This window comes from Nycticebus coucang, chromosome 5, assembly GCF_027406575.1.
Source record: "Nycticebus coucang isolate mNycCou1 chromosome 5, mNycCou1.pri, whole genome shotgun sequence".
Taxonomy (NCBI): domain Eukaryota; kingdom Metazoa; phylum Chordata; class Mammalia; order Primates; family Lorisidae; genus Nycticebus; species Nycticebus coucang.
Window position 1 is genome coordinate 121,950,429 of NC_069784.1, and position 24,180 is coordinate 121,974,608.

Below are 24,180 nucleotides of genomic sequence, written 5' to 3' on the forward strand. Positions count from 1 at the left end.
ACAATTTAAAACTAAAACTGATGCATTTGCCTTCATTAGGAAAGAAAAATTTGACCTGATGAATTGGTCTTAGTAAGACTTCAACAGAAATGCAGTTCTATTACTTTAAAACACACAAACTATCACCACCACTTGAACTATGTACCAAAAAATCATTTCATATTATAATATTTGCATGCAAATAGTTAATAAAATGATTTTAGAGATAATTAATTTTTGTTGGTATTAGTAAAAAGGAAATATCTAATTTTCCTTGCTCATGTTATCAGTTTGCTTTAGAAATGCTTTCCTTCATGGTAAAGAAACTTCAGTCGAGTATGTCAAAAGATCAAAAATCATTTTTTAAAAAGGAGATTTACATCAACGAATATTTACTGTATTTCTATAAAGCCTGTTCATGAATCTTCCTTGTAACCTATTTCTTTGTAGGTTCTATATAATGAAAAGTCATTCTCCACCTAATACACTGAAATATAAAACAATTTGAATACAAAATGTCAATTTTGAAATGTTCTAAGGTAACAAAGCATCTCAAGATGTATCTCCATTAATACATCTCAAGATGTACTGGCCAATTATGGACAGTATACAAATCAAATAAATACAAAATGTTTTTAGTCACAGATGAAATACTTCTAAAAATTCAGTGAAAGGTCCTAGTTTTACAAAGATCTCAGAGCAACATACCACACTTGGCTAATTTCTACTTTGTTTCCTTCTGGTATACCCCCAAATTCATTTCAAAACAGTAGTAATCAAATAATCTACACAACAGTGTTTTTCAAATTATCTTACATCTAAATATCCTTTTCTTTCTGCATTTGCAAAGTGGAAAAATGATCTGTGTTGGAAATTTCTCTCTCAAATAACCCAATACTCTCATTGCTACCTAAATTTTGAGTACCTCAGTTTTCTCATCCATGAAATAGGAATTTGAAAGGTCTTATGTTTTGAACTTACTTTGGTCTTTAAAATAAAATAATTATGTAAAAGGTGACCTCAAAAAGAAGCTGTTCCCTCCCCTTTATTTTATTGAGAAAGAACTTTGTTAGAGTCGGCCTTTACTAATGTCACACTTTTTTTTTTAATCAGTTAAATCCTAACATAACCTATTCATTAAATTATTTTGAACACAACAGAAGAAGTGCTAATGCACTTCTTTAAAGGTATAACTGACAATCTCTGGCTTCCTAGGCCTGTGAACATGTTAAGTAAGACTACTTACAGCATTTACATAACCAGCCCAAGACCCATCAGAGAAATTCTTCCCATCAAAAAAGTCTTTGTCGGGCGGTGCCTGTGGCTCAAGGAGTAGGGCGCTGCCCCCATATGGCAGAGGTGGCGGGTTCAAAGCCAGCCCCGGCCAAAAACTGCAAAAAAATAAAAAATAAATAAATAAAAATAAAAGATTTTTTTTAAAAAAGTCTTTGTCCTGAAAATAAGGGCCAATAGCTTTCTTTCAACTGCCCTTCTAAACAACCAACTCTGCAGGTTCCAATCACATCACTTCCAGCGTAGCTGTCATGCACGGAACAAACACATTTTTAAATATCTGAGTAACTTTTCCTTAGGAAATTTGAAAAATAAACTCCATGTCTGTCTAGGTTGGAATGCAAAACATGAAGAAATCTGTTTTGCTTCCAAATAGGTGTACCTAAAACTAGTTACATCCCTACAGGTAAAATCCATTATCAATATAGTAATATAAGCAACCAAATCTTCAAGGTATATGGAAGTTTTGTTGAAAACTCCTTATCATCCACATCACTACGACCCAAATATCCGATGTTAAGGAACAGATACTGATAGCAACACTGATAGGATAATTGAAAGGATCCCTACAAATGTTTTTGTGGGATTTAGTTCAATGTTTATCTACTTCTATTCTTTGCTTATCCTAAAAATATGTTCACATGACTCTGCCATCACTAAACAAGAGAATGTGATGACCAGGCTAAATGTTTCTGTCAATGAACTAAAGTTTGCACTGCAAAACTAAATTGCACTGCAATTTACCTCAAACAGAACACTAGTAAAATACTAGTGAGATTTAAAAGATTTCTACATACTAGTTTAAAAAAAAGTTCAACAACCATAGTACCCAATGTATTTTGTCCTATGGCTACAAGACTGAGACAACATCTACCTTTTAACCATTACTACTACTCTTAATTTTCAATTGCACATAAGTACACACACATATCTACTCCAATAACACATAATAGGGTAGGTGGCATGTTCAAGGCTTTCCTCTAAGATCTTATACTTTACTGTGCATCAGAATTACCTGGAGATGCTGTTAAACACAATTGCTGGTTCCTATCCCAAAGTTTCTGATTCTTTAAGTCTGGGCTAAAACTCAGAATCTGCATGTCTAACAAATTGCCAGGTGATCCTGATGCTACTGGTCCAGCGACCACACTTTGGGAATCTCTGAGTGATCTGTTGAGTCTCAAAAAGCAATGAGAGAGGCAGAAGAAAGGGAGCGACAGAAGGGGGGAGCTACTACCAGGCAGTGCTGGGGAAGGTGGCAGAAATTAAAAGTGAATTCAAATATTTCTCTCCCTTCTGGTATTTGCCCTTTGTCTTGCTGGTTAGCAAAGATTAAAAAACTAACTAAGACATCTCAAATGACAATCTACTAGGCCAACATACAAACCTTTACATGCTTAACAGGCTAAATACATGGTTCCCATTGCAAATATTAGAGATATAATCATGCCAGAAACTCTGTAGCCTTTCCATACCCCTAAGTGGGACTGCTTTCCAGACACTAAAGGGGCAGAGGAACCTAACTAATGAGTTTTTCACATTAAAAACAATAAATGCTCATCAGTAAAACATGGGTGAGCAATGATAATAAAAAGGAACTCCTACAACATGCAGATAACTCATATCACAGAAACAACAGGATTGGGTTTGGAAATTGTCGAACAAGTATTAAAATTTTATTGAATGAAAGTTTTTCTTTTTAAGTTACTGAGCCATATAAAGGAAAAACATTAATTTTATTAGAACTTGAACAAATGTTTCACAAAGAAAATGTTTTAGCAAAATAGTATGGTGGCATAACAAAAAAAAAAAAAAAAAGACAGCTAAAGATGTGTAAAAGAAATATAAGGTGAAAAAAATGTTAAACATCTCATGATCCAGTGTGGAAATAAGAAGTGTAAACTTAAAAACCATGAATTTTAAAAAGCATAGCCATAAAACAAAAAGTTAATGCTTGTGCTATCCTAACCAAAGACACATTCTTCAGGAAAACTTTAAAAGGCAGAGTGAGATTTTACAGTATTTGATATCTGATTTCTGGGTTGTTCACATAAATAGAGACTTGATGCAATTCAATCTCACAGTTGAAAGTTTAAGCTCTGAGAAATAAGTATTTTACTACTTTAAATGACAGGTGACGCAAAACAATTGATTTAGTCTTTAATGCTACATTTTTCAATTGTACCAGGGTCTTGATCCAACAAAAACAAGTCTTAAACAGTTGAGAATTCTTCTCTAATGCCCAAGGAACGTCTCTGCCCAGCCTGATTGCCATATATGGGAATCAAACCTAGTAACCACAGAGTACTCTCAGGGACAAATGTAGGAACAGAAGAACGCAATAGAGTTTTGACAATTATAACAAGATAATCTGTCATCATTTCAAACTACCAAATGCTATAATTTACTTAGGGCAGATTATTTCTAATGCTATAATTTACTTAGAACAGATTATTTCTAAACACTGATATTCACTTTTTAAACTAAATCAATTTGAAAATGATAACAAAGTACTTCAAGAATAGGTCTTTGAATATTTTTCTACTATACTTTGCTCTTTATACAAAGGTGCAATTCTCACTTTCTTGGTAATCTATGGAAAATTGGAAATGTCTCGAAGAGATTGTCAAACAAGACAGTTTTCTGCATGATTGTCATCTTACAAAAAAAGATGCCAAATTTCAAGTTTTTAGATGTCTTAAAACTCACTTGTAATTTTTATAATCAAAAGGCAAAAATTTAAAATCCTTATGGAAAATAATTACATTCTGAATACTTGAAATTTACTCACACAATATGCCCAATTCACACTTAAAATGAGGTATATTTCCTTTTCTAATGGCAAATATATAATATACCATGAACAGTTTCAAATTAAACACAGACCTGCTTTTTGTTTCCCGTTTTTGCTTTAACCTGTCAGATTAACACACTGCCATTGATCTTTGGATGCGGCATCTAACAAAAAAGAAAGCTGCATATGGTTACTCTTTGTATAATAGTTGTAAGTATGTAAGATGAAAACATCTTTGTGGATTATTTTTAAATCATGATAAATAGCGTTACTAAACATTAGTCAGGATTTTCAATATCATCAACAACTGTATATGGGGAGCACTACACAAGACAAACTTTATAACAATCTTACGGTAGTGCTGAAGCAGTGGAGAATGGTTTTATCTGAAAAGCCTGCGCTGCAGAAGTTTGAATGGAAGTTTTTCTTTTCTGCTGCATGGACAGCAACCCACAGAAAACAAGAGGAATACATGGTTTGGTCAGGATCTTGTTAGTTAAAGAAGCAAAAAATTTAAGAACCAAAATATGCACACCATTAAAAATACTAATTCTGAAAATTATGTAGCTAAAAATTAAATCACCCTGTCCAGCAAGTTCCAAAAATGTCACACATTTCAAACATTAAGGCAAATTCTTCTCAACTAAACAGTACTTTATAAAAATATATGTCACTTCAAAACATTATATACATAGTGACAATCAATTTAGCTAGTTGTAAATCTTTAATACATTAATAAAGTGTCACATGTTACAAAGAAATTCTACTAGGTGCTTGCATGTATGTGCAAGTGAAGTCACAGTTTTAAAGCACAGGCTTTAACACTGAGCGCAAGGAACGTCCCTCTTTAGTTAGTTCTCTCGTCACACACATACATGGCAATGGGATTGCTTCCTCGCGTTTCTCGACAATGTTGTAACTGCATTTCTTCAGGTGGTCAGCCATGCTTAGGATATCAGCAAATTTCCATTCATTAACAGAACAAAATGCAGTACTGAATCGCCATACCTAGAAGAAAATTCTACGTCAGATTTAAACACATCAATATACACAGAATCAAAACATACTTTTTGCTCTGACTGCATACACAGCTACTATTGGAGACACAGCCAATATAGTTTCACATAGTTAGCCACAAAATTAAAAAGTAGTTAAATCCATTTGCTACAAATCTGTTTATAAGGTAAATAATTGAAGTCACATGATATAAATTTAAAAATGAAAATAAAAGGATAAAGTCCAGCATTAAAAAGTACATGTAATGTGGATTATTAAATGATTATTTTAAAATCACAACCTCATGATTTTAGAGCTACTTCCTAGCACACAATTCTTTCAAACTGTCTGACCATACAGAAGTATCCACAGTCTAGAGGTACTGACAATACAAGTGTTATTTTTTTTCTACAGGTTTTTCCCCCCTCCTTACTTATACCATATGAAGAATATTAAAAAATGCCCTAGAATATTGTGTGCTAAGATAGCTTATCTTTCCACTATTCACAAGCACTAAAGGTATTCAGTGATATTTAAGAACACAGGTGCTTCAAATTGTTCAAATTTTTTCTGAAAATTTATACAAAAACAGTGTTTGTAAAATGTGTATACAAAAAGAGCATTTGTTACAAAAAAAAAAAAAACCCAGCAAACTATGAAACTTAATCATATGGACCCCCATGATAATTTGAAATTAAAATTTTAAAGCATGTAAATATTATATTAATAATTTTATCACACACTATATGTTTAAACTGTGGTGCTTTGGGTAATTTGATATATTACATGATTAGTACTTAAAAAACAAAAAGAGCATTTATAAAATGAATTCCCTTTTTGTCCGTATCATTGTAAAATGTGTTTCTAGGCAAAGAATGCACCTGTTATCCCTGCTCATGTGTCTGCTGTTCCCCTTGTGCACACTCAAAAGGTCCAGGCCCTGAAACACTGTCATCTTTATTAGACCAGCAGCAACTACAGTGGCCCCTCTCATCTTTATAACTGAAAATATACAGCTACTGACAATCTGTAAAAAAGTATGAATGCTCTGCAGGGCAGACCTAAAAAAAAAAAGTATGAATGCAGCAGTATAGGCCTAGGCATTCTAGCTAAGTTCATCCAAGGCAAACCCCTAGTCAGAAAACACGGAAATACATGAAGAGCAGATACTCTAGAAAGGATCAGATTTGGGGAAATGCCCTCAGCACCTTACAACTTCTTAGGAAGGAATGGTAATGTCTTCTGGGGGTGGCTGGGTACCTTCAAATTCTGAGATAATATAATTTTTCAGCTAGCAATAGAAATTCCCACTGTTCAGCACAAAAGATACGTCCTATACTCCTTACAGTTTTTCCAAGAATAGGTGAGATCTAGCGATATTATAGATGTTACTAGCCTCCCTTCCAATTCCCTATATCCCAAAGAAATTAGGAGTTTTCTTAAAGCTTTGACAGAATGAATTAGCTAAAAGATTGGATGGTGGTAGGTAGCCTCTCCACTTCATACAACTAAGAGTCTGGTGAAATAAATTTAGGAAGAGCAGACAAAAGAAAATGGATGACTTCCACCTACTGGGACAAGGTTTCTTAGTACTCGGTCAATTTTTCATTGAAGAATCCATCAAGTATTTATTGAGAGCCTACTACATAGTAGACACTATGTGAGGCATTAGATACTTCATTTCCCATATAGTCCCACTTCTTAAGTTACAGTCCAGAGACTGAAACTGCCAATTCCTCAATGACTTTCAAAAACAACATGGTAAGCCCTGTAGTAAGGGTACAAAATGGAACACGATGGGAACACAGATAGTGCATTTCCAGGAAGGCTTCAGGGTAGAGGTTCCAATATGCTTTCTTCAGGAAGTAAGACCAGAAGAATATGCAAGCTATAGCAAGATGAAGATTGCAAGCTCAAGATGGAGGCTCCTTACGTCTGAACCCATTAATCAGCTGGTCAAGTTACTCAACCTCTATATGTTCATCTGTGAAATGCGAACAGTGAGTTAAGTTAATAAAAGAAAAGTACTAATGCACATTGTCTAGCATGTTATGTTGCAGGGATTCATACATGGATAGTAGCGACAACATATGCAAAGACCTTAAGGCAAGAAAGAAAACACCAGAGAACTGTAAGTAATCAATGTGGCTAGACCACAAAGTGGCAGAAGGAAACTGAACAGGCAAGTAAGTATGGGATTATGAAAAGCCTTCAATGTCTTATTAAGGAGTCGCCCTCTATCCCAGGGGTAAATGGACAAATACTAAAAATGTTTTAAGCACTGCAATGACAGCATAAGAACTGTATTTAAGAAAATGTATTTCACCCAAGATCTGTATTGAGAATATGTTGGAGAGTGTCCCAAGTATAAATAGAAACCTATTTAGGAGGGAGCTGCTGTAGTAATCCAAGAGAAAACTAAAGTTGGCATGGAACTAGGGAAATGGCAGTGGAAATAGAGAAGCAAACCTGAGAGGGATAAAAAAAGGGAGAGTCGATAGGATTTCCTGATTATCTGGATACAGGCAAAGCGGTCAACCCTAACTCCCAAATTCCTGGTTTGGGAATCCTGGTAGATGATGGTGATACTTCCTGCAATTAAGAGAGATAAAGGAATGGAATAGGTTGGAGTTGTTGAGATTGAGGAAGCTGTGGGATAATCAAGTAGAGAAGTCCAGTAGATGCTTATATATAGTCTGGAGTTAAGTGGAGAAAATGGTGAGGATGTAAATCTGTGAATAACCTGTATGAATCATGGCCATTTAAACATGAAGAGTAGATGAGATTTTCTGCAGGAATGATTACAGACTCCTCAGAAAATACTTCATTCCATGTATCAATATTAGTGGGGAAGGAAAAAAGAGGCCATATTCAGAGTATCCCAACTCAGAGGGAAGAAAAAGCACCAAATTATCTGGAAAACAAAAATAGATTACATACACAAAGCAGGTGAAACCTTCCACCACTACAATGCCCTTTTGGTAAAAAAGCATAAAATAATTTGTGTTTATTTATTGGTTAAAGCCTCAAGAGAACTTAAAAGTAGATGTGGAATTCTGTAAAACTGGAGCAATGAGTAAAAAAGAAAGCCTAAGGGTGCTAAGAAAAAATAACCAGAATTGGAATGCTACACAGTCAAATTGAAGTTTATCAAAATTGTTTCCACTTTACAAAATGTGGTTTCATATTATAAATGTTCTAAAGAGAAAAACATCTTCAATCAAAGGTTATCTGCAGTGCCTTCTAGTTTTTACTGAGTAGTGCCTCAGACAGAAGCTGGGCAGGAGGAAGGCAGCAGAGAAGGACAATGACGGAGATGGGACGGAGATGCACCAGTCTGTTGTACTGTCTCAAAGCCACGTCACCCACCCAGGATCAAACCCTACTGTCCTGCTTCCATCTCACTTTGCCCTAAAACACTGCCTTATCCATTCATTTATGTTCTCTATCCCCCAAATACTTCATTGGTAACCTACTCGTATGACCCCATACTAGTAGTTATAACTTTTTCTTATCTCCATTTAGGTACTCATGAAACAACCAAATCCTCAGAAAAAAAAACTGGTAAGAATGGAGAGAAAATGATAACTTTGAGCAGGACAAAAATCTCTCTCCTTGCTTCCCCCATTGTCTCATGATAAAAATGTTTCAGATGGAGCCCAAGTTAGAAAATGTTAACATAGACCCAAATGAAAACAAAAAACCTCCAATAAACAAAAACAATAAAAATCAAAGAAATAGAGTTGTAATGATAGAGAGTGCTCATCTGAAGAAATAGAAGTGCCCTCTGCCATATTAGTTTTTAATCTAGTTCTAGGAAATCTGCAGTAAAACTATGATCATGACAATTCTAACTTATTCTAGTTCTTCATTAATTATCATTAAAATTGTCGTATTGATTTAGTAAGTTTTAGGAGATGGTCAATTTATCAACAAGTTAATAACTTAGCAGCAGTATTAAGGGCTGCTTCATATCAGTAAGAGGTTGATACAGTTAAGGTAAACTAACCTTTTCTTTAATCTGCCATGATGAATTTCCTTCTGGACACTTCCTTTTCCCCCATTGCAGTATGACCATTCCACGAGACTGAAGCAGACTGGCACAGACATCCCTCATCAACCTGGATACACATGAGAGCTGGCATAAGCTGAAGCCGTCAAGAAAACCTGCAATATGCTGCAAGACCTCAAAGGGAAGACTACTTAGATGGTCACTATGTAATCCCAACACACAGTTCCTAGCAGGCTCTACTAATACTGTAGACACACACGGCTGAACTCCGAACGACCTCAAATGGCGGTCATGTATAATCTTTGCTCCTTGTGTTGATGGACAAAATCTACGTTGAGAATAGGTACAACCATAATAAGCTAAAGGACACCTCTGTTCCATCCAGCCATTGAGTCCTGCATGAATGTCACCATGCACATTCTTAAAATGTGAAGAAAATTCCTTTCTTCTAAATAACTGTCCACACACAAAGGTAAACATTGAGCGTTGCTTGGGCTGATACCTAGCAACACATTCCAATACTAAATCCAGTCCAAGAGTCTGAAAAGGACTTGGATTTGAAAGCTGTGGATTGGCATGATCACAAGCTGAAGCTGAAGCTATCTCACCAACCACTGTATTTGTAGCTAATATTGCAGATGGAAGTGAAAAAGTCTGAGTCCCAAAGTCAATGTGATAAACATCAACCATGCGACTATCAGATATACCCCTCCCACCTGGAGAATCTCCCAAACAAAAGAGTAATGCTGCTGTGATCAGATCTATTCCTTGGAGGCCCATGGGATCTTCTGCAACTTCCAAGTCTGATGTATCTACTGCTTTATCTTCCTTTGGTTTAGACCAACATGAATTAGAAAGGAATTTGAATGAAGGAGAATGACTGAAAGATAAGACATCCACGTTCCTCAAGTCCCCTAAGTCTACTTTTCTCCAACACAATTCTCCTTCATCTTCATCATCTGCCATGAGAATATGCTGAACTGTGCCATTAGGCAAAGCGTTGGATGGTATTACTTCCCTAAGTTGTGCTGCTACTGAAAGTGAACTGGAAGGTTTGGAAGTGTCATCTGGTGCTGCACATTCTCCGTTTGTCAAATTATTTTGTTTTGAATCACCACACAAATTCTGACTCTGGTCTATGACCTGCGTACATATATTTTCCAAAGAAAAGCCATTACAAAGAGCAGAGGTGCCATAAGAACTTGTATTCAAGTCACATAATAAATCACTTGAACCATTTTGTTCAGACTGGGCATTCTGACTTGTGTCACTATGGTCAATTCCACCTACTGCTCCTAGCTCATCCTCAGAAAGATAGTCTTGGTCTTTTAAGTTTCTATCCCGTAAACTTTCTCTTTCATTATGCTCTTCATCCATTTCATTTGGGGAAGCACAAAGACTTGTATTTAACATGCCCATGTCTCTTGTGGCATTATTCAGGATATCTAAAGCAGCAGCCAAACTTCTGGTTGTTTCTACAGTAGCTTGATAAAGTGCACCATAAGATTCTTCATCGACAGGCACCAAACCATTAGTATGTGGTACTTCTGGGACACTTGATTTAACTGAGATTTGTTCTTTAGATTCAGATACTTTATCAATCGCTTTGGACATAATGGTGGCTACTTTGAGAGACTCTAAGAGCATCCTTTGGTCTTGAAGGGCCAAGGCCATATCTAATTGTGCCACTTCATCAACATCTCTGCTTAGATTTTCATATGATTTCCGGTCTGCATAACTAACTGGCCATCGGTTCCACTCCATGGTACAGCACACCACGCTTGCAGGACACATTTCTAGATGTTCAGCAACTTTATTTCGGGCCATGGTAAATGGACATCCAAAATCACTATTTAAGCAAGGCACTCGTTCAAATGGACATAAAAGTCGATGCTCATCAGCTTTGCAAGAATGGAAAACTGCTCCACAAACCAATGGACAACCAATCAAGTCACAGGAAATTCCGGGCTCTGGTCTGGTCATACATCGTCTACTGACACAATTCACACAGTGTGAATGCTGCAGCGCTTCCTCCATAACGGACAATTCAGTTCTAGTTGTTGAAATGGAGAAAGATAAGAAGTTAGACAAAAAGTGGTTGATTTTTCAAAATTGTTTAATAACATAAATCACAGACACAATCTTGGCTTACTTTAGGTTTAGGTTATATGCTATAAAATAAACATATTTAACCTATTAATTTTAGACATAATCAATACATCTTGAAAGAACTTATGAGCTTTGATTTAAGTAACAATTAAGTACCTTAAAATATTATAAAGGATCATTTTTATATACCAATATGCCTAACAGGGCAAAAGCTTCAAAATATACCTCTTAAATTCTAGTACCATGTAGTACATAATACCAATAACAAGTTAAAGTGTATTTTAACTTTTAGATTTCAGAGACTACTTTAGCTTTTACCTTTGCAATTTCAACTAAACTGATTTTGATGTACTCCATACTGTCGAAACCTCATCATATGCCTAAAAGGGAACAATCTAAATTTCATGAATGTGCTTAACCAAAATTTTACTAGAAATTTTTTTCCATGTTAAATATAGTACCTGAATTCATTAAAGACTTCATCCATTGATGTCACTTTCAACAGCCTATAACAAATCAACTAAGACTTAGTTAGAACATATAGGGAATTTATCCAGTTAATAAAAGTTATAGTTTGAACTCTGCAGCCATGAGCAAATCACTTACTTCTGAGGGCCAGTGTGTCCACTCATATGTTAAATGCCTAGTACTGTTTAATTCTTCTGTTTGGTGTGCCTGGTACATAGTACCTCATGGGGCCTCCTCTCAAGAAGCTATAGCAGGGCGGCACCTATGGCGCAGTGAGTAGGGCCCTAGCCCCATATACCGGAGTGGCAGGTTCAAACCCAGCCCCAGGCCAAAAAAAAAAAAAAAAAAGAAGCAGCTATAGCAGTAAAAAAACATATCCAGGGGACCTCAAGTTTCCTGGTATCACTGGATCACAAGGCAGTTGCAAAAGATGTGGCCAGATAGGAAAATCACAATTAGTGTTATATGCTTCTTTAAGAAGGTCAGACTTTTAGTAATGATAAGTCACTGAGAATTTTAAGCAGAGAAATAGTGTCTGTAAGATAACATGAGGGGATTACAGGTACCTAATAATCTTTCCTGCTTTAAAATTTTCCTTATAAATTTAATCAAAAAATTGTATATCAAAAACAAAGTATAAGCATTTTACTTTTAGTTTTTGAGCCTATCAATATATCTTCTCTATAATCATCAACTTATTGGTTTCCTATTAGCAGTAAAAATGTAAAAGAATATTTTTAAGAATAAATATTTTAAGATTATTCTTTAAAAACCTGAAATAAAATATCTCCCTTGTGCTACCATACTTTTATTTTTATTCAAATTCTCAGAAAAAAAACTAAAAACCAAAAAAATTTATAATATCCCATACACACTTCAACTCTCTAATCTGTCTTTACAGTATGAATACTACCTTTATTAAAACTGCTTCGCAGAGATCTTAAGTACTACATCCAAAGGACAGATTTTTTTCAGACCCCATCATCCTTGGCCATTGTATCATGGTGATGCCTAATCCATCCTTTTTAGACTATTGTTTTCTCTTACTTTTCATGATGTCACAAGTCTCCAGTTTTCCTCCTCCCTCTCTGGTTATCCCTTACTTTTGTTCATTACCACCCATGTGCTGAGATCCCTCTCCGAAACCCTAGACCCAGACCTCTTCAACTATTTATGAATCCCCATAGTTGACCACCTGCCTACATTGACCACCTCCTTAAGTTGACCTAATTTTCATAGATGGGACATACACTACATCTACGTATCAATACAGCAGGCCTGTCTATACCCATACCACCCTGAACGTGCCTGCTATCATCAGTACAGTGGGCCTAGTTCCTTAGGTTGACCACCTCTGTATATCAGCCAGTTTGTTACAGTCTGTGGGGTGGTCAACTTAGAGGTTCTACTGTATTTCCACTAGCATATGGCACCAGCAACTCAGCTCAACACTTCTCAAATTAAATGACAAAGTAGTAGGCAGTTTTCTGAATAAGAAGATGATTCTTAGTCTGATGATTTCTTCACTTCAGTGTGTAAGTGATAGTTAGCTCCCTGTTACGTTTTTCCATAAATCCTATCTTGGTTGCAGGTAGCTAAAATAAGTACCCTGATAATTGCTATATCATTTTTTCTAGTTGAGGATTTTTTCAAACTAGAATAACAAAAGTCTACTTAAATCATCAGAAAGAGCTTTTCTTAAGTGGAAAAATTCTGATTTGATATCACGGTGTTCACTGATTCTCGGGCAAATTCAACACCAAAACCATTTTAAATTGTGTTTAAAAATTAGAAATTGTGAGTTAAATACTTTTGAATGTCTATATTAATAAATTTTATATAAGTGTATACGTTTTATATGTAACTTTATATGTAAGTATAGAAGCTATAAATTAAAAAGACATGCTTAGTCATAATAGAAATATGAGATTAATAAGATTAATGACAAACATTTGTAAATAAAGCAGACATTCAAAGAAAAATTTTAGTAAGAATTAAGATAAATCTTGCTGAGTGATTAGATTGTGAAAACAGCTACAATTTTCTTATTTTACAATACCTAAACTGAGTTCATTTCACATGCTAAATGTTATAAGCTTTATCACTGCCATGGGAGAAACCTAATACAAGTAGTTTCAATAGAAGTACCCTGTGCTCTCAGAACTTTTAGGATACTTTGTTACTGTACACACCACTTTGTTACTATACACACTGTCACATCACATGACAACACCAGGCAAAACACATATTAAAAAATCAATTTAAAAATGTTTTAAAAACCCCCAGCCCCGGCCAAACTGCAACAAAAAAATAGCCGGGTGCTATGGCGGGCACCTGTAGTCCCAGCTACTCGGGAGGCTGAGGCAAGAGAATCACTTAAGCCCAGGAGCTGGAGGTTGCTGTGAGCTGTGTGATGCCATGGCACTCTACCAAGGGCCATAAAGTGAGACTCTTGTCTCTAAAAAAAAAAAAGGCAAAAAAAAAAAAATGTTTTAAAAACCAACTGCTACAAATGACTCGAGTTAGATGCAAAAACAGCAATAACTTTCAAAGGCAGAAATAGTCAAGTTTCAAAATAAAATAGCCTCTTTAACACTATTCCCCTCTGAATAAGAAGGTTAAAAAAAATCCATTGCAACAATTCACAATATTTATTATTCATTGAAGTAGATTTAGAAAGAAGGAAAAGAGAACACTAATTATGTACCTATTTTGTCCTTCTTCACATATATCACTTATTCTTCCTAACAATTCACAGAAAACAGGTTCAGAAAGAATAAGGTCATCTACCTAGTAACTGGCAAAGCTAGGATTTAAATCTTTATCTGGTCAACATACATAAACAACAGATATGTTTACTTATAAAAGTTTAAGAAAATAGGGCAGCATGTCAATAACTGTCGATCCCATTTTAAGAGGTTATTTGAGGAATGGAGATTACACAACATTGCTTGCAGTTTACTCCAACACTTAATCACCCCTGTGGTCAAGAAAGTTTTTTAGTCTTTTCCAATTATAATAGCACATTCCTTTACTTTAAATATATGTGTTTTTAATTATTTTTAAAATAATCTACAGATTATTATTATTAAATGTACAGAATATTATGAATTTAACAATTCTCAAAATAGCTATACAAAGGAGGAATTAAGTTCAATTCTATTTTATAGTTAAATATGTTAAGAAATAAGTTAGAAGAAAATACAATACAATATTCAATACAACAACAAGTATTCTGGGGATAGAATCTTCAGTTCAGAATTTAAAATTCTCCCAGATCCATCCTCTTTCTAATCAAGACCACTCACTATTGCCAGATTTAATATGCTTTCATAAAGTATTTCACAACTGCTTAAAAACCTGTGAAACCGGTTCAAAAACATCATCCCTGATTTATGAGTTGAACAGTGACACAGCAGACCCAGCAGAAAACATGTTGTTAATACTAAAGCTGCAAGTTCAAGATAAGCTTATTTAAAACCCTTGATTTTTGTTTAACTCCCTTAAATCAGAAGCCTCACATGCCAAATATTAATTAACATCCCAATTAGCTTACACTTAAGTTTAAATCACTAAAAGAAGTTTCATCAGACTAGAAACTATCTGTAAATGATGAAATGCTTTCAAGAGCTTCAATTTTCTCTGAGAGAAGTTCCTTGGCAACTAATACTCTGGGGCTGACAAGCAATCCATAAAAATAGTTTTAAGACACGGCATTTTCTCATACAAAGAAATGAGACCTTGTCATTAAAAGAATAAAGACATCGTCCTCAAAGAACATTTATTTTTTCAAATACATTAAAACACGTAAGGAGATAAGTACCTAGAGTAATTAGGTACACAAATTAGGATGATTTTAAGACATACCACAAAAACAATCACCTAAACATACTTAAAACAGATTGCTACCTCAGGGTTGTTCCTAAATGTCTGCCTTGCCCTCCAAGACACAGACAGACAGACTTACAGACCTTTCTTTCCCCACACGACCTGCCAAGACAACGCTTTAAGTATCAGCTTAAATGTTACTTTTCCATGTACCCCAAAGACAAGGTATGGATCCTGTATTATGCCTATTCATTATACACTGCATTTCTCCTTGATAACAATAATAACTCTCAGTAAATCATTATTCCGTTTAATATTTAAAATTATTTCTAAAAGTTCCACGAAGGTCAGGACCATCTCTGTCTCATTCATTATGTTCCCTACGTTCAAAACTCTGCCTCAATTAAAGATCTTATTTGTATTAAATACATGAAGAATTATAAGAAAATAACAAAATGATTCCCCCAAACAAATCAGAGTCTTAATTTCACTGAAAACTACACACTCCATGAAAAGAAACAATCTTACAGGTCAGGACTCAGACAAACTGAGTCAAAACTACCTCATGGTACTGGTCATAAAAAGTCAATGGTGCTCAAACATTTATTGAGCACTTAGGTAATATGTTCCAGCCAATATATATGGAACAAGACAAAGCATCTACCAAAAAAGCAAATCAAAGACAGTTAATTTCACTTCCAGTTTTAAAACTTTAAAAAAATAGAAAAGAAACTGAAAAAGATACCATTATTAAAAGTAAATCCACAATTACAATTTAATATTTAATAATTAGTTATAATCTCTTCCCAGGCAAATTTGATCCTTTGTACAGCTGGAGGTTCTAGTGCATAGTAAATACAAACACTTGCTGATTGACCTGCACATCAGATGCACTCAGCCTTAAACATAATAAAACCATACCTCAGTTGGACATCTCACAGTTTTGTTTTTGTTTTTTTTTAATGTAGGGTCGGTGGGGTGGCTAGACAAGATGTAAAAAAATTTACTACCATTAAATTCCCAACTCAAAGCACATGCCCTCAGTAGTCCAAAATAGCTAAATGGATTACAATGTATATATTCCTTTATTAAAATGACAGGTGGGAGGATCCCTTGAAGTGAAGAATTCAAAAGCAGTCTGAGCAAGAGTGAGACCCTGGTCTCTATTAAAAATAGAAAAATTAGCAGGGCACTGTGGCAGGCACTTGTAGTCCCAGTTACCAAGGAGCCCGAGGCAGGAGGATCACTTGAACCCACTAGTTTGAATTTGCTGTGAGCTACGCTAATGGCAGCGTGCTCTTTCTTGCCTGGGCAACAGAGAGAGACTCTTGTCTAAAAGATAAATAAATATTTTAATTAATTAATTAATTAGACTAGAACCCACTGACTTGATATTCAGAAAAAAATAATCCATATAAATGGGAGAACTCAAGTTTATTAAATGGGCAGCATGTCATGAGGGAGTGGGCTTCCAAAAGTCTCAATTTTGTGACCTTGGAGCCATTACTCAACTCTGAAAACAATTTAGAACTCTGCAAAGGTTGGTTACAATTGTGTGTATCCAATAAGATATAAATGTGTTCTCAGAAAACAGACATACTTCTGAGTTACCAATTACACAACAGTCACATTTACACAAAGCTTTATGTATTTTTTATGAGGTTATTTAAATTTATAAAGTTTATTAAATGCAATCATATGAGGAACTGTCAAATGTCACATTACACACTCTCTAGAAAAAAAAGACTTTTTTTTTTCCCCCCGAAAGATTTTAACAGACTGGGTTTCAATTGAGGTATGCTTGTACATACCCATATCTACCCAAAATTTAGCTCCCTACAATAAAGAAGCAACTAGTTCCAGGCCAATATCATCTGCCACATTTGAAATTAAATAATATTTTATATAGTCTTTGACTCAAGACTTTAATATCTAAGAATTCTACAAATCAATGCCATTTCATAGCAACTCCTTTTATCAAAATAATTAGTCTTAGGAATTCAGCTAAAAGATTTATCCAAAATAAGGAATGGCATAGGGCTTATCCCATTATAACAGTTGCATTTTAGACACATTATATGAAACAGAAAACACATTAACTATTTCAGTGACCTTAAAGTGTCTAACTATATAAACTATCTTAAAATAGTAACCATTATTTATATAGTTGTTATTTAATAATATATATTAGGACATTTATAAACAAAGTCTCTCAATACTAGACATGGAGAAATATTGGACTGAAATGAAATACCCAGTACACTTGGAATACATAAAAATTTTCCTATATCCAAAACTCAGTTCTAACATTCACAAAACTCCACCCCCTAACATCTCCAAAAAAGCTTATGTCACCACATAAAGCACCAGGTGAAAACAAATGGACAATTTAAAAACTTAGCAAAACATGTTATCCCCAATTAAACTTCTGGAGTGAGAAACAGTGACTAAGCATACAGAAGAGTGATTCAGCGAAAACTGTAGATTGAAATATAAACCTCAGAAAAATCCTACAGGCATATTTTATATTCCTCATTTTCTTTTGCCATGTCAACTACTGGACTACTTTGGAAAACTTTAATGTGAGCAAATGTTTATATTATTTAATAAGTCTCTAAAAGACAGTATTGAAATTTAGCAAATAGAAATTAAAACTTAGTTTGGATTTTTGTATTAAAAGAGCTTGAAATTAAGCTACACTGTATCAGGATGCCCATAAATAACTTCATCTTGGATGAGAGTCAATAAAGTAATCATGGAATAAAAGGTCAATTCGTTCCCAAGCATCTTTTATCTGGGACTTACGACAGGGCTCAGAAAGAAAAACAAGAGAAAGGGAGAGGGAAATGGGAGTAGTAGGGCCATGGTAAACACATACTGTTCCGCCTGCCTGCCTCTAGACTCCCAAACAACACGTTAAAAACACACACACACGAGATTACTTTGAACCTAGCATGCGCTCTCTTTATCCCTTCCAAGCAATGTACTTCCAAGGAGCAGGACACAAATAACACAACCGCTCAGGTCTGAAAAATCAGGACGTTTCCCTTTAATAAGGACTGAGCCTAGACTAAGATCCTCACACTTCCATGAATGGAAAAGTTACCAACTTCGTTCATCCCGTGGAGATAGTGGAAGATGCCTCCCAGTCTTACTTCAACCCGTTTGTTCCCAAAGAATCCAAGTTTCTAAAAGCCAAACGGCACGAGAAGCTGGGTTTCTTTCAAGATTCTTCGGGTTTCCTAAGTTTAACTCCTCCCTCGTCCCTTCCCTCCCCACAGACGCGCAAACTGGGCTGACGCGGGGGTCGGTGCCCTCGGGGTGTGGGTCGCCATTTGCTGACCGTCTCAACGGCCGGCCGGCGGGAGGGAGGCCGGGAGAGAACACCGGCGCCGCGGACGCCCTCTCCCCACCCCCACGAACGGGCGCCCCAGGACACGAACGGCCCGCGGCAGTGTCTCCTCCGCTTCAGCCCGCCCCGCCGCCGGCCTCGCACGGCCTCCCCTACTGGCCTCCAGACACTCACCGGCCGGCGCGGCCGAACCACGGCCCAGGCCCTGGCTGCCGTGGCCGCCGTGCCCGGCTGCCCCGCTGTGTCCCGACGACGCTCCGAGCCCCACACCCCCGTCCGGTCCGCCTCCTCCGGGCCTCTACCCCCCCTCGCCGAGCCGCCGCCTTTTCTCTTCTCGTCTGCCTCCCACAGAGGCGGCCCCGCTCCCCGCGCGCCCCGCCCCGCTCTGCCCCGCCCACCGGCCCGGCTACCGGCGGCCAGCCCGGCGAGGGCGCGCACGCAGGGCCCGGCGGGGACGTGTACGCCGCCCTCTGACCCCCGCAGCGACGTGGCAGAGAGTGGAAGTCGGAGAGCCTCTTGCTTTGCGGCGTTCCGCTGGGGGCTTCCCGAGGAGCGCCTTAGAGATTCTCCCCGGCGGTGCTACCAAATCTTGTTCAGTTTTAGAATATTGCTTTCCAGGAAGGAATCCTGGATCCCTGGTTTTACAGTGGAGGAAGCAGGCCCGAGTAGAAAGACTTGTTCGCCCCGCCAGTTGCGGGAGAAGCAGCCTATGTTTCTAGACTCCGGCGACAGCCCTCTTCCCATTAGCACTGATTTGGAGGAAATGGGTCAGCTCTCCATGAATCTTTGATGATTGCCGCCACTCCGCCGGCCTTCCCGCTGCCAAGTCAACGTACCTAACCCAGTCTTGTGACTTAGTGCCCGGACCGCGCTGTGACCCGTTACTGCTTGCAGGGTTCTAGGTCCCGGGGACCGGGCTCAGCCCTGCTTTCTGGAGCCCTGACGGGGCAGCCCAACACCGTCTGCTTCTGTGAGGAACAGAGGCGTCCTCCGCAAAGGGATCTAGCCGCTGCTTTTGCAAGATACCTTACGTATGTTACCACATGGCCGCGGCGGAGAATGGATATCCACGCCCCCGTTACTAACACCAAGCCTTGGTCTGGGCGAAGGAGAGAAAGGGAGTCCCTTATCCCGTCTCCACCCCAGTGTCCATTCTGTGGACTCCTTCCCACTCCTGCGGTGAAAGAACTGTAACAAAGAGACTATGGCCGTAACCCTGGCAGTGAGGGTGGAGACAGAGGCAGGAAAATCCTATTTTGTCATTCTTTCTCCGGCTGCATTTTTTACTCTTTATTCTTCTACCTTGGAAAAGACAGCTAACACATAATTTGCTGTTCAGCGGAGAAATGACTCTCAGACTTTTGGATTTTAAAGACCAGTAAATTTAACAACAATGGAAGCTGATAAATGAATTTTTAAAATTGTCTGTTTTTCTTATTTTGTTTAACTTGGCCGCCTGCAAGGCCTGGTCCTCAGTTTAAAGCTTGAGAATCGCTATCCAGACAGCTGGACAGTTAGGATGGTTAAACAGTATGACCTGGCGGGGGCAACACATGGATTCTGCTGTATTTTACTTTGGGCCCATTTGGAGCTCACTGTCCTGGGTGGAGTCACACACCCTTCTTTTGCTTCAGTTGCCCCCCTGTGAAATAATGGAGCTGGAATAGATGATCTCTAAAGTCCTTTGCAGCTTTAAAATCCGAAGTTTCCATGATTGTACTTACTGAAATCTGGGGCTTTCCCCTTTGCTAAGTCCCCTCGCTGACATGAGGCCACCTCTCCCACCTCAAGTTGAGTCATTCAGGATGGAAACTTAGCATTTTTTTCTCCCTCCATCTCAATAATTTTCCATGTCTTGACCAAAAAAAAGAGGAAGGAAGGAAAAGAAAATTCGTTCTTCCTGTCTTTCACATTCATCTCTAGTTGCCATCTTAAATAAATTTAGATTTCTGCTGTTACCTAGTCAATCTTTCTCCTTCAGTGTTTCCCTTCAACACAGTTCTTCCTAAGATACTAATTTCATCTATTTTCTATTTAGATATCTAGCTTGGGTGGTGTCTTAGTACGTTTATGCTGCTATAACAAAATAGTATAGACCAGTCTGTGACCATTGTATGTATTCTCTTGAGAAATATTATATCCTTTGCCCTTTTTGATGGAATTATTTGATTTTTTTTTTTCCCATTGCATTGTTAGAACTCCTATGTGTTCTAGTTATAAATCCCTGGTCATATGGATAGTTTACAAATATTTTCTCCCATTCTCTTCACTTTGCTGATTGTTTCCTTTGCTGTTCAGAAGCTTTTTTGCATTATGTAATCCCACTTGTCCGATTTTGGTTGCCTGAGCTTCGGGGGTATTACTCAAGAAGTCCTTTCCCAGACCAGTGTCCCAAAGCATTTCCCCAATGTTTTCTTGTAGAAGTTTCATTGTTTCAGATCTTTCATTTAAGCCTTTCCTCCATTATAATTTTATTTTTGTGTATGGGAAGAGATAAGGGTCTAGTTTCATTCTTCTATACATGGATATCCAGTTTTTCCAGCACATTTGCTAAAGAGACTGTCCTTTCCTCAATGTATGTTCTTGGCAACTTTGTCAAAGAGAAGGTTATTATAGTTGTGTAGATTTATTTCTGGGTTCTCTATTCTGTTCCATTAGTCTATGTGAAAGACTGGGTTATTTATAAAGAACAGAAATTTATTTTTCTTATAATTCTGGAGGCTGAAAAGTTCAGGATCAAGGCACCAAGATTGTTTGGTAGAGGTCTTATCTCTGGTTCCAAGATGGTGCCTCAAAAACTTTGTACTCCAGAAATAAGGAAAGCTGTGTCCTCACATGGCAGAAAGTGAAAAGGCAAAAAGGGGTGAACTCCCTTGGCCAAGCCCTTTTATAAGGGCACTTAATTCCATTCACTAGAGCAGAGCCCTTATGACTCAATCACCTCCCTAAGACCACACCTCCCAACACTCTTGCATTGGGGATTAAGTTTCAGCATTAATTTGTGAAGGGGAGAAAAACTTCAGATCATAGTAGACAGCTCTCTAGTAGGTATGGAATAGAGTCTCAACTCTTGTCCTCAATTGCTCAAAGTAAATCATTCATGCTAGCCAGATTAGTTTCCTTCTTTTCTCCACCAAACACTATGCCCAATCCAATTCCAAACCACCTATACCCATACAATGTAATGGTATAGGAACCTAAGGTTCCTACCTCTTAACATACAGCTCTAATCCCATGCCACCCATAAAAGGCTTCTGTAACAAATACTACCTATTCTCAGCACTTCCACATGCACCAAATAACACTGTTACCTGCTTCACAAATTTGGTTAGCTCACATATTGTCTCCCAAGTTCATGAAAGTGGGTGCATCATTTATATCTCTCCTGAATAACTAGCACATACTGTGTATATGTAGACACTTGATGAATGTTTGTCATTTGAAAAATAAAATGTTTGTTTTTCCTCTCATCCCTTCCCTCCTTACTGTGTGCTGTTCGATTACCATCTACTGGTGCCATTTCTAGAGAATTTATCTTAAATTTAAGTGGTGAGCAGAGAAAGTGTAAGCAATCACAAGTTTGTTCAAGTGTGCCCAGTGTCATATATGTTGTGCAATTTGACACAGACTTCTAGAGAAAAGCTATCATCTGTGTGGCTTTACCATCTAGAGAAGTGACAAGGACCCTGGGAACTTAAGGCAAAAAAAAAAAAAAAAGGAAAGAGTAGTGCTGGGTCTGACCAGAGAGGAGGGCCTTGCCTAGCTCCTCGAAGGCTGTCCACACAGGCTTGGACAAGGTTAGCTCCTAGTGGCTTTTTCTAGAGGCTACTTTCAAGTTGGAGAAGGTATAAGAACCATAAAAATTAACATCTAGATGAGAGCCTACATAATAAGAGAAAGAAGTTATCAAAGAAAACAAATTCAGTTGATAAAGCAAAATCAGTAAACAGAAAAATTGTTTTTTCCTTGTTCAACATGGGACAAAGAGTATCTGTCTTCAAATAGGTTTTCTTTCTCAATTAGAGCAGCCTGCACCCAGGTAGCTCAGGGGCCAGGATTAACATTTAAGTCATATTCTAATTAAGGAAAGCATCCTTGCCAGAGACAAGTATGATTGGGTGGGGGCTTGTTTGCAGCTGTGAAATCATGGGACAATCAGAATTACCAGCTGGGACTGTGGGGGGAATACCATTCCTCTTTTATGATCTGTTCCTAAGGAATTACAAGTGAGCAAGAGCCAGTTTGAGTCACCTAATTGCCAGAGTCTGGAATCTAGTAGCTATAATTATATTTCCTCTATAAGTTCATTTGAAGTATGAAGAATATGACAATTAACATACAATTAAATGGTAATTTGGAAGCAGCCTGCCAAGGATAATGTTCATAACCCCAAATCAACCTTGCAGTTTTATATAAATTATCAAGGGAATTTGAACCAAGGCAGCTGTACTGTTGGAAAAGTAGAGGATCCAGGTTTTATTTCCATAGACTTGCTATAGGTCATCATTGAAATTATATATCAAGTGCATTTCACTATTGCACAATTTGAGTTATTATAATTTGATGTGTTAGAATAGCACCTAGCACGTTAAATATGTTTATCAAAACAAACAATGAAACAAATGAATAATTCTAGTACCAAAAAGGCTGTGCCTCCTAAGTGTTGTATTTGCCTTTCATTCAGCTGAAGCAGATGAACAGGTGACCTTCTCTCTAGTGGGGTAATGAAGACAACCACTTACCCAGCTGTCTGCAAACACATATGCACCTTTATTAAGCTAGCAGTACTTTTTCATAGCACATTTTTAGACAATGTTTCATTTCCATGTATAATTTTCTCATTAGTCAAAGAACTTGGTATAGAATAAATATCTGGGAGAAATCACTTTTAATTTACGCCATAAAAGGGTTTACTATTCAGTTCTCAGGTCTTCTGTATTCAAATCCAGAAATAGCAAAGTCCAATGCCTTTAGCTAAACGCAGTGTTAGTAACAAGAACTGAGTTCAGAAGGAGTTGTTGGGGTCAGACCTGCCCATCGTCACTAACTTGTTACTTGGCTCTAGATAATAGCTGTTGCTACATGAGAATGAAGGAAATAGTAGCGCTATTTCTTCTGATTTTTTTTAAAGCTCCCAGAAATTTAGATGATTATATGAAAGCCACATAATTTGTTTTCAAATATTTTAAAATGCTGTGTGGAGGAAAAATAACCAACCACCACCAAAAAAAAAAAAGAAAAAGAAAAATACCCTACATTTTCAGCAACCTTTATGTTACTGCCTTATCCAAAAGATGATGAAATGGAAGTTCATGGGGTTTTTTTGTTGTTTGTTTGTTTTGCTTTTTT

General features: G+C 37.2%; 1 protein-coding gene across 3 annotated transcripts; it reads right to left on the bottom strand.

The window, feature by feature from the left end:
• Positions 1-2,926: 2,926 nt before the first annotated feature.
• Positions 2,927-22,283, bottom strand: FBXO30 (F-box protein 30). 3 transcript variants are annotated; one of them, XM_053591912.1, is made up of 3 exons: positions 19,668-22,283; positions 9,072-11,127; positions 2,927-5,074 (listed from the first exon to the last, which is right to left on the bottom strand). In XM_053591912.1, exons 2-3 carry the CDS (start codon positions 11,109-11,111, stop codon positions 4,871-4,873), a joined length of 2,244 nt encoding a protein of 747 aa, XP_053447887.1. In that variant the 5' UTR covers positions 11,112-11,127; positions 19,668-22,283; the 3' UTR covers positions 2,927-4,870. The 3 variants fall into 3 exon arrangements, with proteins under 3 accessions (XP_053447887.1, XP_053447888.1, XP_053447889.1); XM_053591913.1 differs by lacking the exon at positions 19,668-22,283 and adding an exon at positions 19,006-19,193; XM_053591914.1 differs by having other exon boundaries at positions 4,792-5,087.
• Positions 22,284-24,180: the final 1,897 nt, after the last annotated feature.

What these genes read in the sequence shown, in the direction of transcription:
- FBXO30 (XM_053591912.1), bottom strand. Translation starts at nt 11,111, where the DNA reads ATGGAGGAAGCGCTGCAGCATTCACACTGTGTGAATTGTGTCAGTAGA. An exon ending in CATGGCAGATTAAAGAAAAG is followed by an intron (nt 5,075 to 9,071) that starts GTTAGTTTACCT and finishes ATTTTCTTCTAG; the next exon opens with GTATGGCGATTCAGTACTGC.